This window comes from Oncorhynchus tshawytscha, unplaced genomic scaffold (genome assembly GCF_018296145.1).
Source record: "Oncorhynchus tshawytscha isolate Ot180627B unplaced genomic scaffold, Otsh_v2.0 Un_contig_1639_pilon_pilon, whole genome shotgun sequence".
NCBI lineage: Eukaryota > Metazoa > Chordata > Actinopteri > Salmoniformes > Salmonidae > Oncorhynchus > Oncorhynchus tshawytscha.
In genome coordinates this window covers 75,001-93,806 of record NW_024609675.1, presented here as the reverse complement: position 1 = coordinate 93,806, position 18,806 = coordinate 75,001, and the positions used below count along the sequence as shown (strand labels likewise).

Below are 18,806 nucleotides of genomic sequence, written 5' to 3'. Positions count from 1 at the left end.
GCTACCCGTCCTGTTAGGGGAGGACGCAGAGAGCTGTGGGTTGGCAGCGCACTACATTGCTGCCTGCCATAAGATGAGGGACAGTGACTGACAGACCAATCAACCTGCACATGTACTCTACTGTATGAATATTGTTATTGTTGAATGTATGGTTATTTTGACCCTTGGTTATTGTTGTTACTGTTGTCCTGTTGACACTTTTGATTCTCATTTTGATTTATTTTTATATTGTAAATATCCAAAAGAAGCTTCGGAGATATGTACATTGTTACTTCATGCCAATAAAGCAAATTGAATTGAGAGATTCCTCAGTAATTGAGAGGGAGAGAGAGAGGAAGAGAGAGATTACTCAAGTAATATATATATATATAGATATATATATAGAGAGAGAGAGGGGGAGAGAGAGAGAGAGAGAGAGAGAGAGAGAGAGAGAGAGAGAGGGGGAGAGAGAGAGAGAGAGGAGAGAGAGGGGGAGAGAGAGAGAGGGGGAGAGGAGAGGGGGGAGAGAGAGAGAGGGGGGAGAGAGAGAGGGGAGAGAAAGAGAGAGAGAGGGGGGGAGAAAGAGAGAGATCACTCAGTAATCAAGAGAGAGAGAGAGAGAGATTACTCAGTAATTGAGAGGAAGAGAGAAAGAGAGAGGTGAGTGCTGTAGCAACTTCCTGCTGTTGCATGAGGCATTGAGTTGCTGTTATTTTCTCTCTGTCTGAAACTCTGACAGACTGTTGCACAGAGAGAAGAGGGAGCTGACTGAAGCTAAGCAGGATGCAGGCTATCAAATGTGTTGTTGTGGGAGATGGGTAAGTGTTTTTCATTTTGTTTTTATCACATGATATCTTAGTGCTCTGATTTAGTCGTTGGTTCAATGAGCGATCGAACCCTATAGGAGTTGTATTGACCTCTCAGTATGTGAAGCCAAGAGTGGATGCTTGTTGATGTCTTCACTTTCTCTGTCCCGGGTGACTTCAAGTGCTTCTCTTTCTGTTCTCGTTTTACATCTACAGAAATACGTGTACAGATATTTCCATTCACAAATCATGTAACAGATTATGAACATGAGTCTGTTGAGAGACCCAGAGGTTTGTTGACACCACTAATCAGGTGTGTCCAAAGATATAGAGTTAAAATAGCTTCCACAGTTAGTGCAGTTCCCTACGACTCATTACCTAGTTCCTCATGAGTTGACTAACAGACAACTACTATCTTTCATCCAGCTCTATTGAATCTGAACCCCAAAGCCAACTTCAATGGACTCGTATGGCAGAATAGAGTTACTATGTAACATGGGACAGTCGTGGTTGTGGGTAGGAGAAACCAACACAGTCATAGCAGCTGTATAGTACACGCCAGGACATGCATTTAAAATGCTGCCTTGTAAGAGGATCACTGGGACAGTGTCCCAAATGGCACCTAATTCCCTATGTACTGCACTACTTTTCACCAGAGCCCCTGGGCCTTGTTCAACAGGAAGGCACTATATAAGGAATAGAGTGCCATTTGGGAAGCACAACATGTGTTGTTCAGAGCAGCTGAAACAAGGTAAATACACACATCATGAAGGAGTGATTTGATTGGCTCATAATATAATAGAATAGAATAGAGTGGTTGGTAAATCTATCTCTGTTATTGATGGTCATAACACATGGACCAGTCGTCCTATCTATAGTGTATACAGCTTGATTTCAGTTCACTTGTCTGACATGTTCAAGGTTGTGTTTTGCAACTCAAAGGTGTGTCATGTCACACACAGTTTGTTTGGTGGGTCAGTGACAAAAGTCCGGGTTCTCATCTACAGTTTGTATGGTGGCCCCCATTTCTGTTCTCATTCTTGACATTGTCTGTGAATTCATGGAACTGTGAGGTATGTTAAAACACTGGACCCCAAGATGTCCTATCAGACCTGGTTTACTAGGACACTGAGAGATGATGAGGTAGAGGTCATATTGTTAGGAGAGGACTGTGTCCTATCAGACCTGGTTTACTAGGACACTGAGAGATGATGAGGTAGAGGTCATATTGTTAGGAGAGGTGTATGTCCTATCAGACCTGGTTTACTAGGACACTGAGAGATGATGAGGTAGAGGTCATATTGTTAGGAGAGGTGTGTGTCCTATCAGACCTGGTTTACTAGGACACTGAGAGATGATGAGGTAGAGGTCATATTGTTAGGAGAGGAGTGTGTCCTATCAGACCTGGTTTACTAGGACACTGAGAGATGATGAGGTAGAGGTCATATTGTTAGGAGAGGACTGTGTCCTATCAGACCTGGTTTACTAGGACACTGAGAGATGATGAGGTAGAGGTCATATTGTTAGGAGAGGGGTGTGTCCTCTCAGACCTGGTTTACTAGGACAATGAGAGATGATGAGGTAGAGGTCATATTGTTAGGAGAGGGGAACATGGCCTTACAGAGAGGGGAGTGTTGTTGTTGTCATATTCATTGTGTCATGAAGTCCATCAGCTATACAAAGATGAGGGGACATCAGTGTCCAAACAGTTATTGTCTGTGTACCAAATTACACCCTATTCCCAATAGGGTGCTGGTCAAAAGTAGTGCACTATATAGGGAATAGGGTGCCATTTGGGACATGGAGAGTGTAAACAACCTGTTTTCAGTGTACACTAATCGGTGTGTTCACTTCACAGGTTATTATTCAATAGATGATTTACCTAAACAGGTGATTGTAAAGGGATGGGTGGTAAGAGAGAAGGAGGGGAGGGAGATCATGGGTTCCATATAGAACACTCTGTGGAAAGGGTTCTACATGGAACCTGGGGAATGTGAGATAAATACCAAAAAGGATCTATTTCCTGACAGTTTTAATCAGGGCTCGTGTTCACAAAGTGTCTCAGAGTAGGAGTGCTGATCTAGAATCAGTTTAGGCTTTGAGATCACAAAGAACGAGACATGGGGGACCTGATCCTAGATCAGCACGCCTTGTCTGAGATGCTTTGTGAATACAGGCCCGGTTCCCATTGGCACATTTTGTCAGCATCATTTACACAAGCCCCCTGCTTGTAACATTAGCTCATATATTACAGTTTTGTATGTTTATCACGATTAGCTGTTTTGTAATATGCCAAATAATATGAAGACATTGTCTCCAGCCTCTGTCTCTTAAACAAGTGTTTTTGGTGAAGGAGGAAGGAGGTTATGGTAAAAACCCAGACAGACTCATCACTCTCTAAAACACAAGCTGGCTTCCTGTAAACCATGTGACCTACTCTGGTTGCCGTGGTTATGAGCCCTTGTCAACCTCTGTGACCTCTGTGAGTAGCACGCTGGATCTGAGTGTTTGTAAAAATGAGACAAATGGAAATATTGAGTACAAAACAAACTGAAAAATTACAGAGTATTTGTGTTTGTTTATTTTCTCATATCTAATGTGATGAAGAAGCAGGTTGTTTCCAATGAGGAAGAAGATAGATCGAGAGATAGAGACCTGTAGTCATCATACTAGAAGGCCATGCTACGTCTTCTTCAACAACGGTTCAGTGGAAAAACAAGATGTCCGCCGAGGAGGAAGAAGATAGACTGAGAGATAGAGACCTGTAGTCATCATACTAGAAGGCCATGCTACGTCTTCTTCAACAACGGTTCAGTGGAAAAACAAGATGTCCGCCGAGGAGGAAGAAGATAGACTGAGAGATAGAGACCTGTAGTCATCATACTAGAAGGCCATGCTACGTCTTCTTCAACAACGGTTCAGTGGAAAAACAAGATGTCCGCCGAGGAGGAAGAAGATAGACTGAGAGATAGAGACCTGTAGTCATCATACTAGAAGGCCATGCTACGTCTTCTTCAACAACGGTTCAGTGGAAAAACAAGATGTCCGCCGAGGAGGAAGAAGATAGACTGAGAGATAGAGACCTGTAGTCATCATACTAGAAGGCCATGCTACGTCTTCTTCAACAACGGTTCAGTGGAAAAACAAGATGTCCGCCGAGGAGGAAGAAGATAGACTGAGAGATAGAGACCTGTAGTCATCATACTAGAAGGCCATGCTACGTCTTCTTCAACAACGGTTCAGTGGAAAAACAAGATGTCCGCCGAGGAGGAAGAAGATAGACTGAGAGATAGAGACCTGTAGTCATCATACTAGAAGGCCATGCTACGTCTTCTTCAACAACGGTTCAGTGGAAAAACAAGATGTCCGCCGAGGAGGAAGAAGATAGAGGAAGAAGATCATCATACTAGAAGGCCATGAGAACAACGGTTCAGTGGAAAAACAAGAGACCTGAGAGATAGTCATCATACTAGAAGGCCATGCTACGTCTTCTTCAACAACGGTTCAGTGGAAAAACAAGATGTCCGCCGAGGAGGAAGAAGATAGACTGAGAGATAGAGACCTGTAGTCATCATACTAGAAGGCCATGCTACGTCTTCTTCAACAACGGTTCAGTGGAAAAACAAGATGTCCGCCGAGGAGGAAGAAGATAGACTGAGAGATAGAGACCTGTAGTCATCATACTAGAAGGCCATGCTACGTCTTCTTCAACAACGGTTCAGTGGAAAAACAAGATGTCCGCCGAGGAGGAAGAAGATAGTTCACGTATTACTCAACACCCTGATGTAGTTCTAACCCAAGTCAGGATGTTGAGGAAGTTGAGACATGACAGGACACGTTGGGGTAGTGGAATGTGATTGGTTGATTCACCTTGAACTATGCTTACTTGTTGTTTATGGCCAAACCCAGCTTCCTTTGTTCAGACTGGAGTTCTTTGATTGAGCTGTTGGATATGGAACAGAGCCTTGAAAATGCTTCAATGTTTTCATTGTCTATTTCATGTGTTGAAACAGTGTAGGGAACCCACTGGGCACAGACGTCATTTCAACGTCTAGTTTGGATTTACATTTGGTTGAGTTATCAACTAACGTGAACTCAACATGAAATCAACAAAAATGTCATCCTGTCATTGGATTTAGGTTAAAAGTTGATGACTTTTTGCAAATTCAATCAGTTTTGTACATTGATTCAATGTCATCTTTTTTCTTTTTCCTAAAATGACATGGAAACAACGTTGATTCAACCAGTGTTTTCACAGTGGGATGTTGCTTTGACCAGTGGGATGTTGCTTTGACCAGTGGGATGTTGCTTTGACCAGTGGGATGTTGCTTTGACCAGTGGGATGTTGCTTTGACCAGTGGGATGTTGCATTGACCAGTGGGAGGTTGCATTGACCAGTGGGATGTTGCTTTGACCAGTGGGATGTTGCTTTGACCAGTGGGATGTTGCTTTGACCAGTGGGATGTTGCATTGACCAGTGGGATGTTGCATTGACCAGTGGGATGTTGCTTTGACCAGTGGGATGTTGCTTTGACCAGTGGGATGTTGCTTTGACCAGTGGGATGTTGCTTTGACCAGTGGGATGTTGCATTGACCAGTGGGAGGTTGCATTGACCAGTGGGATGTTGCTTTGACCAGTGGGATGTTGCTTTGACCAGTGGGATGTTGCATTGACCAGTGGGATGTTGCTTTGAGCAGTGGGATGTTGCTTTGACCAGTGAGATGTTGCATTGACCAGTGGGAGGTTGCATTGACCAGTGGGATGTTGCTTTGACCAGCGGGATGTTGCATTGACCAGCGGGATGTTGCATTGACCAGTGGGATGTTGCATTGACCAGTGGGATGTTGCATTGACCAGCGGGATGTTGCTTTGACCAGTGGGATGTTGCATTGACCAGTGGGATGTTGCTTTGACCAGTGGGATGTTGCTTTGACCAGTGGGATGTTGCATTGACCAGTGGGATGTTGCTTTGACCAGTGGGATGTTGCTTTGACCAGTGGGATGTTGCTTTGACCAGTGGGATGTTGCTTTGACCAGTGGGATGTTGCTTTGACCAGTGGGATGTTGCATTGACCAGTGGGATGTTGCATTGACCAGTGGGATGTTGCTTTGACCAGTGGGATGTTGCTTTGACCAGTGGGATGTTGCATTGACCAGTGGGATGTTGCTTGACCAGTGGGATGTTGCATTGACCAGTGGGATGTTGCATTTGACCAGTGGGATGTTGCTGTTGACCAGTGGGATGTTGCTTTGACCAGTGGGATGTTGCATTGACCAGTGGGATGTTGCTTTGACCAGTGGGATGTTGCTTTGACCAGCGGGATGTTGCTTTGACCAGTGGGATGTTGCTTTGACCAGTGGGATGTTGCATTTCCCCCACTAATGGTTAAGGTTATAGCTGTTTAAATGACCATTGGGTCCTATTGAAAACATTGATGTGTATTTTCCCTGTGTGTTTCAGAGCTGTGGGGAAAACATGTCTTCTCATCAGCTACACAACCAACGCTTTCCCTGGAGAATATATCCCTACTGTGTGAGTACACACACACACACGATATGTACAGTACACACACACACACACACTTGATATGTACAGTACACACACACACGATACGTACAGTACACATACACACACTTGATATGTACAGTACACACACACACTTGATATGTACAGTACACACACACACACACTTGATATGTACAGTACACTCAAACGCACACACTTGATATGTACAGTACACACACACACACACTTGATATGTACAGTACACTAGAAAAGTGTGTGTGTTCTCTCCCTCAGCTTTGATAACTACTCAGCCAATGTGATGGTGGACAGTAAGCCAGTCAATCTGGGTCTCTGGGATACAGCAGGACAGGAGGACTATGACAGACTTAGACCACTGTCCTACCCACAGACGGTACACACACACATTTATATATAATATACACACATTCATTTATATATACGCACACACTGTAACGGTCTTCCTGTTGTGAAGGAGAAGCGGACCAAAATGCGGCGTGATTATACTGATTCATGTTTAATAACAAAAAGATAAACATGAACACTACAAAAACAAAGAATGTGGAAAACCTAAACAGCCCTCTGGTGCAAACACAGAGACAGGAACAATCACCCACAAACACACAGTGAATCCCAGGCTACCTAAGTATGATTCTCAATCAGAGACAACTAATGACACCTGCCTCTGATTGAGAACCATACTAGGCCGAAACATAGAAATACCCAAATCATAGAAAAACAAACATAGACTGCCCACCCAACTCACGCCCTGACCATACTAACTAAATACAAAACAAAGGAAATAAAGGTCAGAACGTGACACACACACACATTTATTTATATATAATATACACACGCACACACACACATTTATTTATATATAATATACACACACACACATATTTATTTATATATAATATACACACGCACACACACACATTTATTTATATATAATATACACACACACACATATTTATTTATATATAATATACACATGCACACACACACATTTATTTATATATAATATACACACACACACATTTATTTATATATAGTATACACACATTTATTTATATATAATATACACACACACATTTATTTATATATAGTATACACACACACACACACATGTATTTATATATAATATACACACACACACACACATTTATTTATATATAATATACACACGCACACACACACATTTATTTATATATAATATACACACACACACACACACACTTATTTATAGATAATATAGACACACACACACAGACACATTTATATATCATTTACACACACACATACACACACACACACACACAGACCTAATTGAGTCTAATGCATAGAGCTTGATCTCTCTCTCCCTCTCTCTCTCTCTCTCTCTCTCTCTGTCTCTCTCTCTCTCTCTCCTCTCTCTCTCTCTCTCTCTCTCTCTCTCTCTCTCTCTCTCTCTCTCTCTCTCTCTCTCTCAGGACGTGTTCCTCATCTGTTTCTCTCTGGTGAGCCCAGCCTCCTACGAGAACGTCAGAGCCAAGGTGATCCTCTCTAGATTCTACCTGTATCTATCACATTCAGGGTTGGCGTTGTAAAATTCAATCATTCATTCATTGAAATTTCCAAATTATTTTCCATAATGTCTTTTCAACATGTTAATTGGTAATTGAATATTCAGCCTGCAGAATTGACTGAACCGAAGTTGAATTAAGTTCCATAAAACATAAAGCTGTATGGAGGTGAATTGAATTGAGCCCTAACGGAAATGTCAGTGAGGATTCAAAGTGCATGTCCTAGTATTGACCACTAGATGGAGGTGTGTCCCCACACTGTCAGAGGGACTGTTTGCTCCTACTGTGTCGAGCCTACTCTCTCCTCCGTCACACACCTCTAGTCCAGTGAAAGCGCTTTGGATATATTTAAACATCTTTTCATTATTATTTTCAAGATCTTTTCATTATGTCTACAAAGTCTATTCAGCGTTGCGACAGAACAGTGTGGGTGTGAAATGCGACACACACAAAACAGCCGTCATCACTTGGGAACAAGGACCTTGACATTTTTATTTGAGATATTAATTCTTCTTTTATTAGTTTTCACATATTAAAGCTAGAATCCTTAGTTGCTACATCCATTTTTGGACTTATAAATTACTAATATGTAGCTATTGATTCTTGAAGAATATACCTTATAAATGCCTCATAAGCTTTAAATCAAATCAAAATCAAATCAAATTTATTTATATAGCCCTTCGTACATCAGCTGATATCTCAAAGTGCTATACAGAAACCCAGCCTAAAACCCCAAACAGCAAGCAATGCAGGTGTAGAAGCACGGTGGCTAGGAAAAACTCCCTAGAAAGGCCAAAACCTAGGAAGAAACCTAGAGAGGAACCAGTCTATGTGGGGTGGCCAGTCCTCTTCTGGCTGTGCCGGGTGGAGATTATAACAGAACATGGCCATGATGTTAAAATGTTCATAAATGACCAGCATGGTCAAATAATAATAATCACAGGCAGAACAGTTGAAACTGGAGCAGCAGCACGGCCAGGTGGACTGGGGACAGCAAGGAGTCATCATGTCAGGTAGTCCTGAGGCATGGTCCTAGGGCTCAGGTCCTCCGAGAGAGAGAAAGAAAGAGAGAATTAGAGAGAGCATACTTAAATTCACACAGGACACCGGATAGGAAAGGAGAAGTACTCCAGATATAACAAACTGACCCAAACTGACACATAAACTACTGCAGCATAAATACTGGAGGCTGAGACAGGAGGGGTCAGGAGACACTGTGGCCCCATCCGAGGACACCCCCAGACAGGGCCAAACAGGAAGGATATAACCCCACCCACTTTGCCAAAGCACAGCCCCCACACCACTAGAGGGATATCTTCAACCACCAACTTACCATCCTGAGACAAGGATGAGTATAGCCCACAAAGATCTCCGCCACGGCACAACCCAAAGGGGGGTATGAAAGAGCCCTAGTAAGGCAGTGACTCAGCCCCTGGCAGAGAATCCCAGTGGAAAGAGGGGAACCGGCCAGGCAGAGACAGCAAGGGCGGTTCGTTGCTCCAGAGCCTTTCCATTCACCTTCACACTCCTGGGCCAGACTACACTCAATCATATGACCCACTGAAGAGATGAGTCTTCAGTAAAGGCTTAAAGGTTGAGACCGAGTTTGTGTCTCTCACATGGGTAGGCAGACCATTACATAAAAATGGAGCTCTATAGGAGAAAGCCTTGCCTCCAACTTTTTGCTTAGAAATTCTAGGGACAATTAGGAGGCCTGCGTCTTGTGACCGTAGCGTACGTGTAGGTATGTACGGCAGGACCAAATCAGAGAGATAGGTAGGAGCAAGCCCATGTAATGCTTTGTAGGTTAGCAGTAAAACCTTGAAATCAGCCCTTGCCTTGACAGGAAGCCAGTGTAGGGAGGCTAGCACTGGAGTAATATGATCAAATTGTTTGGTTCTAGTCAAATCAAATCAAATCAAATCAAATTTTATTTGTCACATACACATGGTTAGCAGATGTTAATGCGAGTGTAGCGAAATGCTTGTGCTTCTAGTTCCGACAATGCAGTAATAACGAGCAAGTAATCTAACTAACAATTCCAAAAAAACTACTGTCTTATACACAGTGTAAGGGGATAAAGAATATGTACATAAGGATATATGAATGAGTGATGGTACAGAGCAGCATAGGCAAGATACAGTAGATGATATCGAGTACAGTATATACATATGAGATAAGTATGTAAACCAAGGCATAGTTAAAGTGGCTAGTGATACATGTATTACATAAGGATGCAGTCGATGATATAGAGTACAGTATCAACGTATGCATATGAGATGAACAATGTAGGGTAAGTAACATTATATAAGGTAGCATTGTTTAAAGTGGCTAGTGATATATTTACATCATTTCCCATCAATTCCCATGATTAAAGTGGCTGGAGTAGAGTCAGTGTCATTGACAGTGTGTTGGCAGTAGCCACTCAATGTTAGTGGTGGCTGTTTAACAGTCTGATGGCCTTGAGATAGAAGCTGTTTTTCAGTCTCTCGGTCCCAGCTTTGATGCACCTGTACTGACCTCGCCTTCTGGATGACAGCGGGGTGAACAGGCAGTGGCTCGGGTGGTTGATGTCCTTGATGATCTTTATGGCCTTCCTGTAGCATCGGGTGGTGTAGGTGTCCTGGAGGGCAGGTAGTTTGCCCCGGTGATGCGTTGTGCAGACCTCACTACCCTCTGGAGAGCCTTACGGTTGAGGGCGGTGCAGTTGCCATACCAGGCGGTGATACAGCCCGCCAGGATGCTCTCGATTGTGCATCTGTAGAAGTTTGTGAGTGCTTTTGGTGACAAGCCGAATTTCTTCAGCCTCCTGAGGTTGAAGAGGCGCTGCTGCGCCTTCCTCACGATGCTGTCTGTGTGAGTGGACCAATTCAGTTTGTCTGTGATGTGTATGCCGAGGAACTTAAAACTTGCTACCCTCTCCACTACTGTTCCATCGATGTGGATGGGGGTGTTCCCTCTGCTGTTTCCTGAAGTCCACAATCATCTCCTTAGTTTTGTTGACGTTGAGTGTGAGGTTATTTTCCTGACACCACACTCCGAGGGCCCTCACCTCCTCCCTGTAGGCCGTCTCGTCGTTGTTGGTAATCAAGCCTACCACTGTTGTGTCGTCCGCAAACTTGATGATTGAGTTGGAGGCGTGCATGGCCACGCAGTCGTGGGTGAACAGGGAGTACAGGAGGGGGCTCAGAACGCACCCTTGTGGGGCCCCAGTGTTGAGGATCAGCGGGGAGGAGATGTTGTTGCCTACCCTCACCACCTGGGGCGGCCCTTCAGGAAGTCCAGTACCCAGTTGCACAGGGCGGGGTCGAGACCCAGGGTCTCGAGCTTGATGATGTCCTTGGAGGGTACTATGGTGTTGAATGCCGAGCTGTAGTCGATGAACAGCATTCTCACATAGGTATTCCTCTTGTCCAGATGGGTTAGGGCAGTGTGCAGTGTGGTTGAGATTGCATCGTCTGTGGACCTATTTGGGCGGTAAGCAAATTGGAGTGGGTCAAGGGTGTCAGGTAGGGTGGAGGTGATATGGTCCTTGACTAGTCTCTCAAAGCACTTCATGATGACGGATGTGAGTGCTACGGGGCGGTAGTCGTTTAGCTCAGTTACCTTAGCTTTCTTGGGAACAGGAACAATGGTGGCCCTCTTGAAGCATGTGGGAACAGCAGACTGGTATAGGGATTGGTTGAATATGTCCGTAAACACACCGGCCAGCTGGTCTGCGCATGCTCTGAGGCGCGGCTGGGGATGCCGTCTGGGCCTGCAGCCTTGCGAGGGTTAACACGTTTAAATGTCTTACTCACTTCGGCTGCAGTGAAGGAGAGACCGCATGATTCCGTTGCAGGCCGTGTCAGTGGCACTGTATTGTCCTCAAAGCGGGCAAAAAAGTTATTTAGTCTGCCTGGGAGCAAGACATCCTGGTCCGTGACTGGGCTGGGTTTCTTCCTGTAGTCCGTGATTGACTGTAGACCCTGCCACATACCTCTTGTGTCTGAGCCGTTGAATTGAGATTCTACTTTGTCTCTGTACTGGCGCTTAGCTTGTTTGATAGCCTTGCGGAGGAATAGCTGCACTGTTTGTATTCAGTCATGTTACCAGACACCTTGCCCTGATTAAAAGCAGTGGTTCATGCCTTCAGTTTCACACGAATGCTGCCATCAATCCACGGTTTCTGGTTAGGGAATGTTTTAATCGTTGCTATGGGAACGACATCTTCAACGCACGTTCTAATGAACTCGCACACCGTATCAGCGTATTCGTCAATGTTGTTGTCTGGCAAACGAAACATCTCCCAGTCCACGTGATGGAAGCAGTCTTGGAGTGTGGAGTCAGCTTGGTCGGACCAGCGTTGGACAGACCTCAGCGTGGGAGCTTCTTGTTTTAGTTTCTGTCTGTAGGCAGGGATCAACAAAATGGAGTCGTGGTCAGCTTTTCCGAAAGGGGGCGGGGCAGGGCCTTATATGCGTCGCGGAAGTTAGAGTAACAATGATCCAGGGTCTTTCCACCCCTGGTTGCGCAATCAATATGCTGATAAAATTTAGGGAGTCTTGTTTTCAGATTAGCCTTGTTAAAATCCCCAGCTACAATGAATGCAGCCTCCGGATAAATCGTTTCCAGTTTGCAGAGAGTTAAATAAAGTTCGTTCAGAGCCATCGATGTGTCTGCTTGGGGGATATACGGCTGTGATTATAATCGAAGAGAATTCTCTTGGTAGATAATGCGGTCTACATTTGATTGTGAGGAATTCTAAATCAGGTGAACAGAAGGATTTGAGTTCCTGTATGTTTCCTTCATCACACCATGTCACGTTGGCCATAAGGCATACGCCCCCGCCCGTCTTCTTACCAGAGAGATGTTTGTTTCTGTCGGCGCGATGCGTGGAGAAACCCGCTGGCTGCACCGCTTCGGGCGGTTGCGTCTCTCCAGTGAGCCATGTTTCCGTGAAGCAGAGAACGTTACAGTCTCTGATGTCCCTCTGGAATGCTACCCTTGCTCGGATTTCATCAACCTTGTTGTCAAGAGACTGGACATTGGCAAGAAGAATGCTGGGGAGTGGTGCACGATGTGCCCGTCTCCGGAGTCTGACCAGAAGACCGCTTCGTTTCCCTCTTTTTCTGAGTCGTTTTTTTTTTGGTCGCTGCATGTGATCCACTCGGTTACACTGGTTGTAAGGCACTCAGGATCCGCATCGCGAAAAACATATTCTTGGTCGTACTGATGGTGAGTTGACGCTGATCTTATATTCAGTAGTTCTTCTCGGGTGTATGTAAAGAAACCTAAGATGACCTGGGGTACTAGTGTAAGAAATAACACGTAAAAAAACAAAAAACTGCATAGTTTCCTAGGAACGCTAGCGACGGCCATCTCTGTCGGCGCCGGAAGTACTTGTCACACTTGATTATAGTCAGGATTATAGCAGCCGTATTTAGCACTAACTGAAGTTTATTTAGTGCTTTATCCGGGTATCCGGAAAGTAGAGCATTGCAGTAGTCTAACCTAGAAGTGACAAAAGCATGGATACATTTTTCTGCATCATTTTTAGACAGAAAGTTTCTGATTTTTGGAATGTTACGTAGATGGAAAAAAGCTGTCCTTGAAACAGTCTTGATATGTTCTTCAAAAGAGAGATCAGGGTCCAGAGTAACGCCGAGGTCCTTCACAGTTTTATTTGAGACGACTTGTGTTTATTTGTGTACAACCATCAAGATTAATTGTCAGATTCAACAGAAGATCTCTTTGTTTCTTGGGACCTAGAACAAGCATCTCTGTTTTGTCCGAGTTTAAAAGTAGAAAGTTTGCAGCCATCCACTTCCTTATGTCTGAAACACATGCTTCTAGCGAGGGCAATTTTGGGGCTTCACCATGTCTCATTGAAATGTACAGCTGTGTGTCATCCGCATAGCAGTGAAAGTTAACATTATGTTTTCGAATGACATCCCCAAGCGGTAAAATATATAGTGAAAACAACAGTGGTCCTAAACCGGAACCTTGAGGAACACCGAAATTTACAGTTGATTTGTCAGAGGACAAACCATTCACAGAGACAAACTAATATCTTTCCGACAGATAAGATCTAAACCAGGCCAGAACTTGTCCGTGTAGACCAATTTGGGTTTCCAATCTCTCCAAAAGAATGTGGTGATCGATGGTAGCAGCACTAAGGTCTAGGAGCACGAGGACAGATGCCGAGCCTCGGTCATTTAACACCTTCACAAGTGCAGTCTCAGTGCTATGATGGGGTCTAAATCCAGACTGAAGCATTTCGTATACATTGTTTGTCTTCAGGAAGACAGTGAGTTGCTGCGCAACATTTTGAGAGGAATGGAAGATTCGATATAGGCCGATATAGTCCAATAGTTTTTTATATTTTCTGGGTCAAGGTTTGGTTTTTTCAAGAGAGGCTTTATTACTGCCATTTTTAGTGAGTTTGGTACACATCCGGTGGATAGGGAGCTGTTTATTATGTTCATCATAGGAGGGCCAAGCACAGGAAGCAGCTCTTTCAGTAGTTTAGTTGGAATAGGGAGCTTGAAGGTTTAGAGGCCATGATTATTTTCATCATTGTGTCAAGAGATATAGTACTAAAACACTTGAGTGTCTCTCTTGATCCTAGGTCCTGGCAGAGTTGTGCAGACTCAGGACAACTGAGCTTTGACGGAATACGCAGATTTAAAGAGGAGTCCGTAATTTGCTTTCTGATAATCATGATCTTTTCCTCAAAGAAGTTCATGAATTTATTACTGCTGATGTGAAAGCCATCCTCCATCCTCTTTAACTGTCGTACCCCATCAGAACCCAAAATATAAGCTTGTTTAACTCAAATGTAAACTAATACTGTATAGCCTCAAAACATGTTAAAAATGATACATTTGATATGCTGGATGGCCAGTCCTTGCATCCTTAGCTCTGTCTATGAATGTGAGAATAGTTACATTTCTCCAGCCCCTTACCGGAGCTTTTTAGCAAAACAGGGGCGTTTGTTATTGTTTCGATTAAGGATTGTAGCTTAAATGATGCAACATAACAAAACTATCAATTCCTTCTTCAGGTGGAGAGAGGCTGGTGGTGTGACATAAATTCTCAAATAGGACTTCTTTCATACTGCAATAAACTATGAACATATTGATGGCAAGACTCCATAGTGAGGAAGCCGATAAAGGTGTTAAATATCTATTAGATGTCAGGTGCATTGGGTCAGGGCCGGAGCAGAGGGCCACACGGGGATGGGTCCTCCGGGAGAGGGCCACACGGGGATGGGTCCCCCGGGAGAGGGCCACATGGGTTGGGTCCCCCAGGAGAGGGCCAGGCAGCCCCGCCACACAAGGCCAATGTTTAGAAAATAATTATAATATTAAACAATAAGTTGTTTATTTATTTTAACACAGGAGTTCTGTAGTGTTCAAATACAAAGACATTAATACATAATCATTAACACATAATCATTAACACATAATCATTAACACATAATCATTAACACATAATCATTAACACATAAGCATTAACACATAAGCATTAACACATAATCATGTCATAAGACAGCAATGTTTGAAATAGTGAGGGAACCTCTCCACCCCCTCCCCAGAGATCCACTCCCATGCCGCTCCAACCCCTCCCCAGAGACCCACTCCCATGCCGCTCCAACCCCTCCCCAGAGACCCACTCCCAGGCCGCTCCAACCCCTCCCCAGAGACCCACTCCCATGCCGCTCCAACCCCTCCCCAGAGATCCACTCCCATGCCTCTCCACCCCCTCCACAGAGACCCACTCCCAGGCCGCTCCATCCCCTCCACAGAGACCCACTCCCAGGCCGCTCCACCCCCTCCCCAGAGACCCACTCCCAGGCCGCTCCATCCCCTCCACAGAGACCCACTCCCAGTGTGTCCTCCCCTCTAGCTCCTGACCCAGATGTTAATAAATCTATGCTTGTTGTAAGATGAACCAGGTCAGGTGAACCAGGTTAGGGTCAGAGCAGAGAGCCATACAAGCAAGGGTCCTATGGAAAATGGTTGAGCAGTCCCGCCCAGGGTTAGGGAGTAACTGATTTAATGTAATCTGATTACAAAAAAACTGTAACTGTAATCAGTTATGTTACCAGCAAAAATATTGCAATCAGATTACATATACTTTTGAAAAACTAGATAATTACTACTTGGATTACTTGAAAATCATAAATCATAAACGATGTTTGTGACAAAATAATTGATGAAACCTTTCTGTTTTCTCCATAACATTCAAATCAGCATTAAAAAACATTGAAGTTGAAGTTTGTTCCAGCTGAGTGAGTCTGTCCAGTCAGAGACCACTATGATGACACCAAACGCGTGAAAGTAATCAGATTACGTTTCTGAGTTTTGAGTATTCCAAAAGGTACGCTACTGATGACAGTTTTGGACAGGTAACTAGTAACTGTAATGGATTACATTTAGAAAGTAACCCACCCAACTCATGTCCTGCCCCTCAAAACAAATGCCCCTCACAATGTTTGTCTGATTTAAGGAAAGTATAAATAAATCAGTGGTAATATGAGACAAAAACATCAGAACACATTTATTTCATGTAACAACGGAGGTGTAGCAACACCTGGGTCTATGTTACCAATCAACAATGATGTTTCCTCACAAAGGACATACTGGTTCAGTCTAAGTATAACAGACAGGCTTCCCAAGTAGTGTAAAAGAGGTCTGTTTCTTGACTGTGTCCATCTCGCTAATAATAACAGTAAGAGGAACCATCTGACCAGCACGGTAACACATGCAACAACATCACACTTTGTTGTTCATAACCTTGTCACGGCTGGAGTTAAGGTGAAGAGAACCTCTAGGGGGCAGAGTTCCCTGGTCATCCCTAAACATCTGACAGAGTATGGACCATATGTAACCGGTATGGTTTGATCATAGGACACGACTAGAACCTAGGCAGTAAAGTGGCTGGTCCCCCTGGCAGCGGTCACAGGTGGAGTCCATGTCAGGGTACATGTAGATAGTCTATACTTGGTCTAGTGCATATGCATAGTTTTAATTGAATGAGACTATGTGTCGCACATATAGAGTAGTAGTGATGTCACAATGTCACACACACATTCTATTGGGTAGAATCCACTGCCTTTTAGTCTCTTCTCATCTGAAGAGAATCTTCAGAACACTCCATTTGGATCTGGCTTTTAAGACATATCTAGTCTTGTTTGTAAGGATTTTTCCCAATAGCTAGCCCACATTACACAATCCACTCATGTTAATTCTGTTGCCGCTTCACTCTCTTCTCCATCCAATGCCAAAAGTGTTTTTGAGTTTTCTGTTTCTCCTTGGTGTTTTACTGTTGTCGCCATGACGACCGGGTCCCTCTACCGCAAATGTTGTTCTATGCCGATACTAGATTATCATAGAGTGTTGCTATGGGTCACAACATGATGGAATGATGCTTCCCCTTTATGTTGAGTTTCTATCCGTATGCTCAAGAGTGTTTGTGTGTGTGTGTACCCACATACAGTATATTTATCGTAGGACAGAGTGTACCCACATACAGTATATTTATCATAGGACACAGTGTACCCACATACAGTATATTTATCATAGGACACAGTGTACCAACATACAGTATATTTATCATAGGACACAGTGTACCCACATACAGTATATTTATCATAGGACACAGTGTAACCACATACAGTATATTTATCATAGGACAGTGTACCCACATACAGTATATTTATCATAGGACACAGTGTACCCACATACAGTATATTTATCATAGGACACAGTGTACCCACATACAGTATATTTATCATAGGACACAGTGTACCCACATACAGTATATTTATCATAGGACACAGTGTACCCACATACAGTATATTTATCATAGGACACAGTGTACCTACATACAGTATATTTATCATAGGACACAGTGTACCCACATACAGTATATTTATCATAGGACACAGTGTACCCACATACAGTATATTTATCATAGGTGTACCCACATACAGTATATTTATCATAGGACACAGTGTACCCACATACAGTATATTTATCATAGGACACAGTGTACCCACATACAGTATATTTATCATAGGACACAGTGTACCCACATACAGTATATTTATCATAGGACACAGTGTACCCACATACAGTATATTTATCATAGGACACAGTGTACCCACATACAGTATATTTATCATAGGACACAGTGTACCCACATACAGTATATTTATCATAGGACACAGTGTACCCACATACAGTATATTTATCATAGGACACAGTGTACCCACATACAGTATATTTATCATAGGACACAGTGTACCCACATACAGTATATTTATCATAGGACACAGTGTACCCACATACAGTATATTTATCATAGGACACAGTGTACCCACATACAGTATATTTATCATAGGACACAGTGTACCCACATACAGTATATTTATCATAGGACACAGTGTACCCACATACAGTATATTTATCATAGGACACAGTGTACCCACATACAGTATATTTATCATAGGACACAGTGTACCCACATACAGTATATTTATCATAGGACACAGTGTACCCACATACAGTATATTTATCATAGGACACAGTGTACCCACATACAGTATATTTATCATAGGACACAGTGTACCCACATACAGTATATTTATCATAGGACACAGTGTACCCACATACAGTATATTTATCATAGGACACAGTGTACCCACATACAGTATATTTATCATAGGACACAGTGTACCCACATACAGTATATTTATCATAGGACACAGTGTACCCACATACAGTATATTTATCATAGGACACAGTGTACCCACATACAGTATATTTATCATAGGACACAGTGTACCAACATACAGTATATTTATCATAGGACACAGTGTACCCACATACAGTATATTTATCATAGGACACAGTGTACCCACATACAGTATATTTATCATAGGA

General features: G+C 43.4%; 1 protein-coding gene across 2 annotated transcripts in view; it reads left to right on the top strand.

The window, feature by feature from the left end:
* The first annotated feature begins 611 nt into the window (after positions 1–611).
* The window catches only part of LOC112240485 (ras-related C3 botulinum toxin substrate 2), a 34,103-nt gene continuing 15,908 nt past the window's right edge, over positions 612–18,806 (top strand). Inside the window, exons 1-4 of one of the 2 annotated variants that reach the window (XM_042316862.1) lie at positions 612–797; positions 6,248–6,319; positions 6,587–6,704; positions 7,783–7,845. In XM_042316862.1, the coding sequence (XP_042172796.1) occupies positions 763–797; positions 6,248–6,319; positions 6,587–6,704; positions 7,783–7,845 (288 nt within the window). In that variant the 5' untranslated portion in view covers positions 612–762. The remainder of the gene's footprint in view (positions 798–6,247; positions 6,320–6,586; positions 6,705–7,782; positions 7,846–18,806) is intronic. The other variant, XM_042316861.1, reaches the window with a different exon arrangement.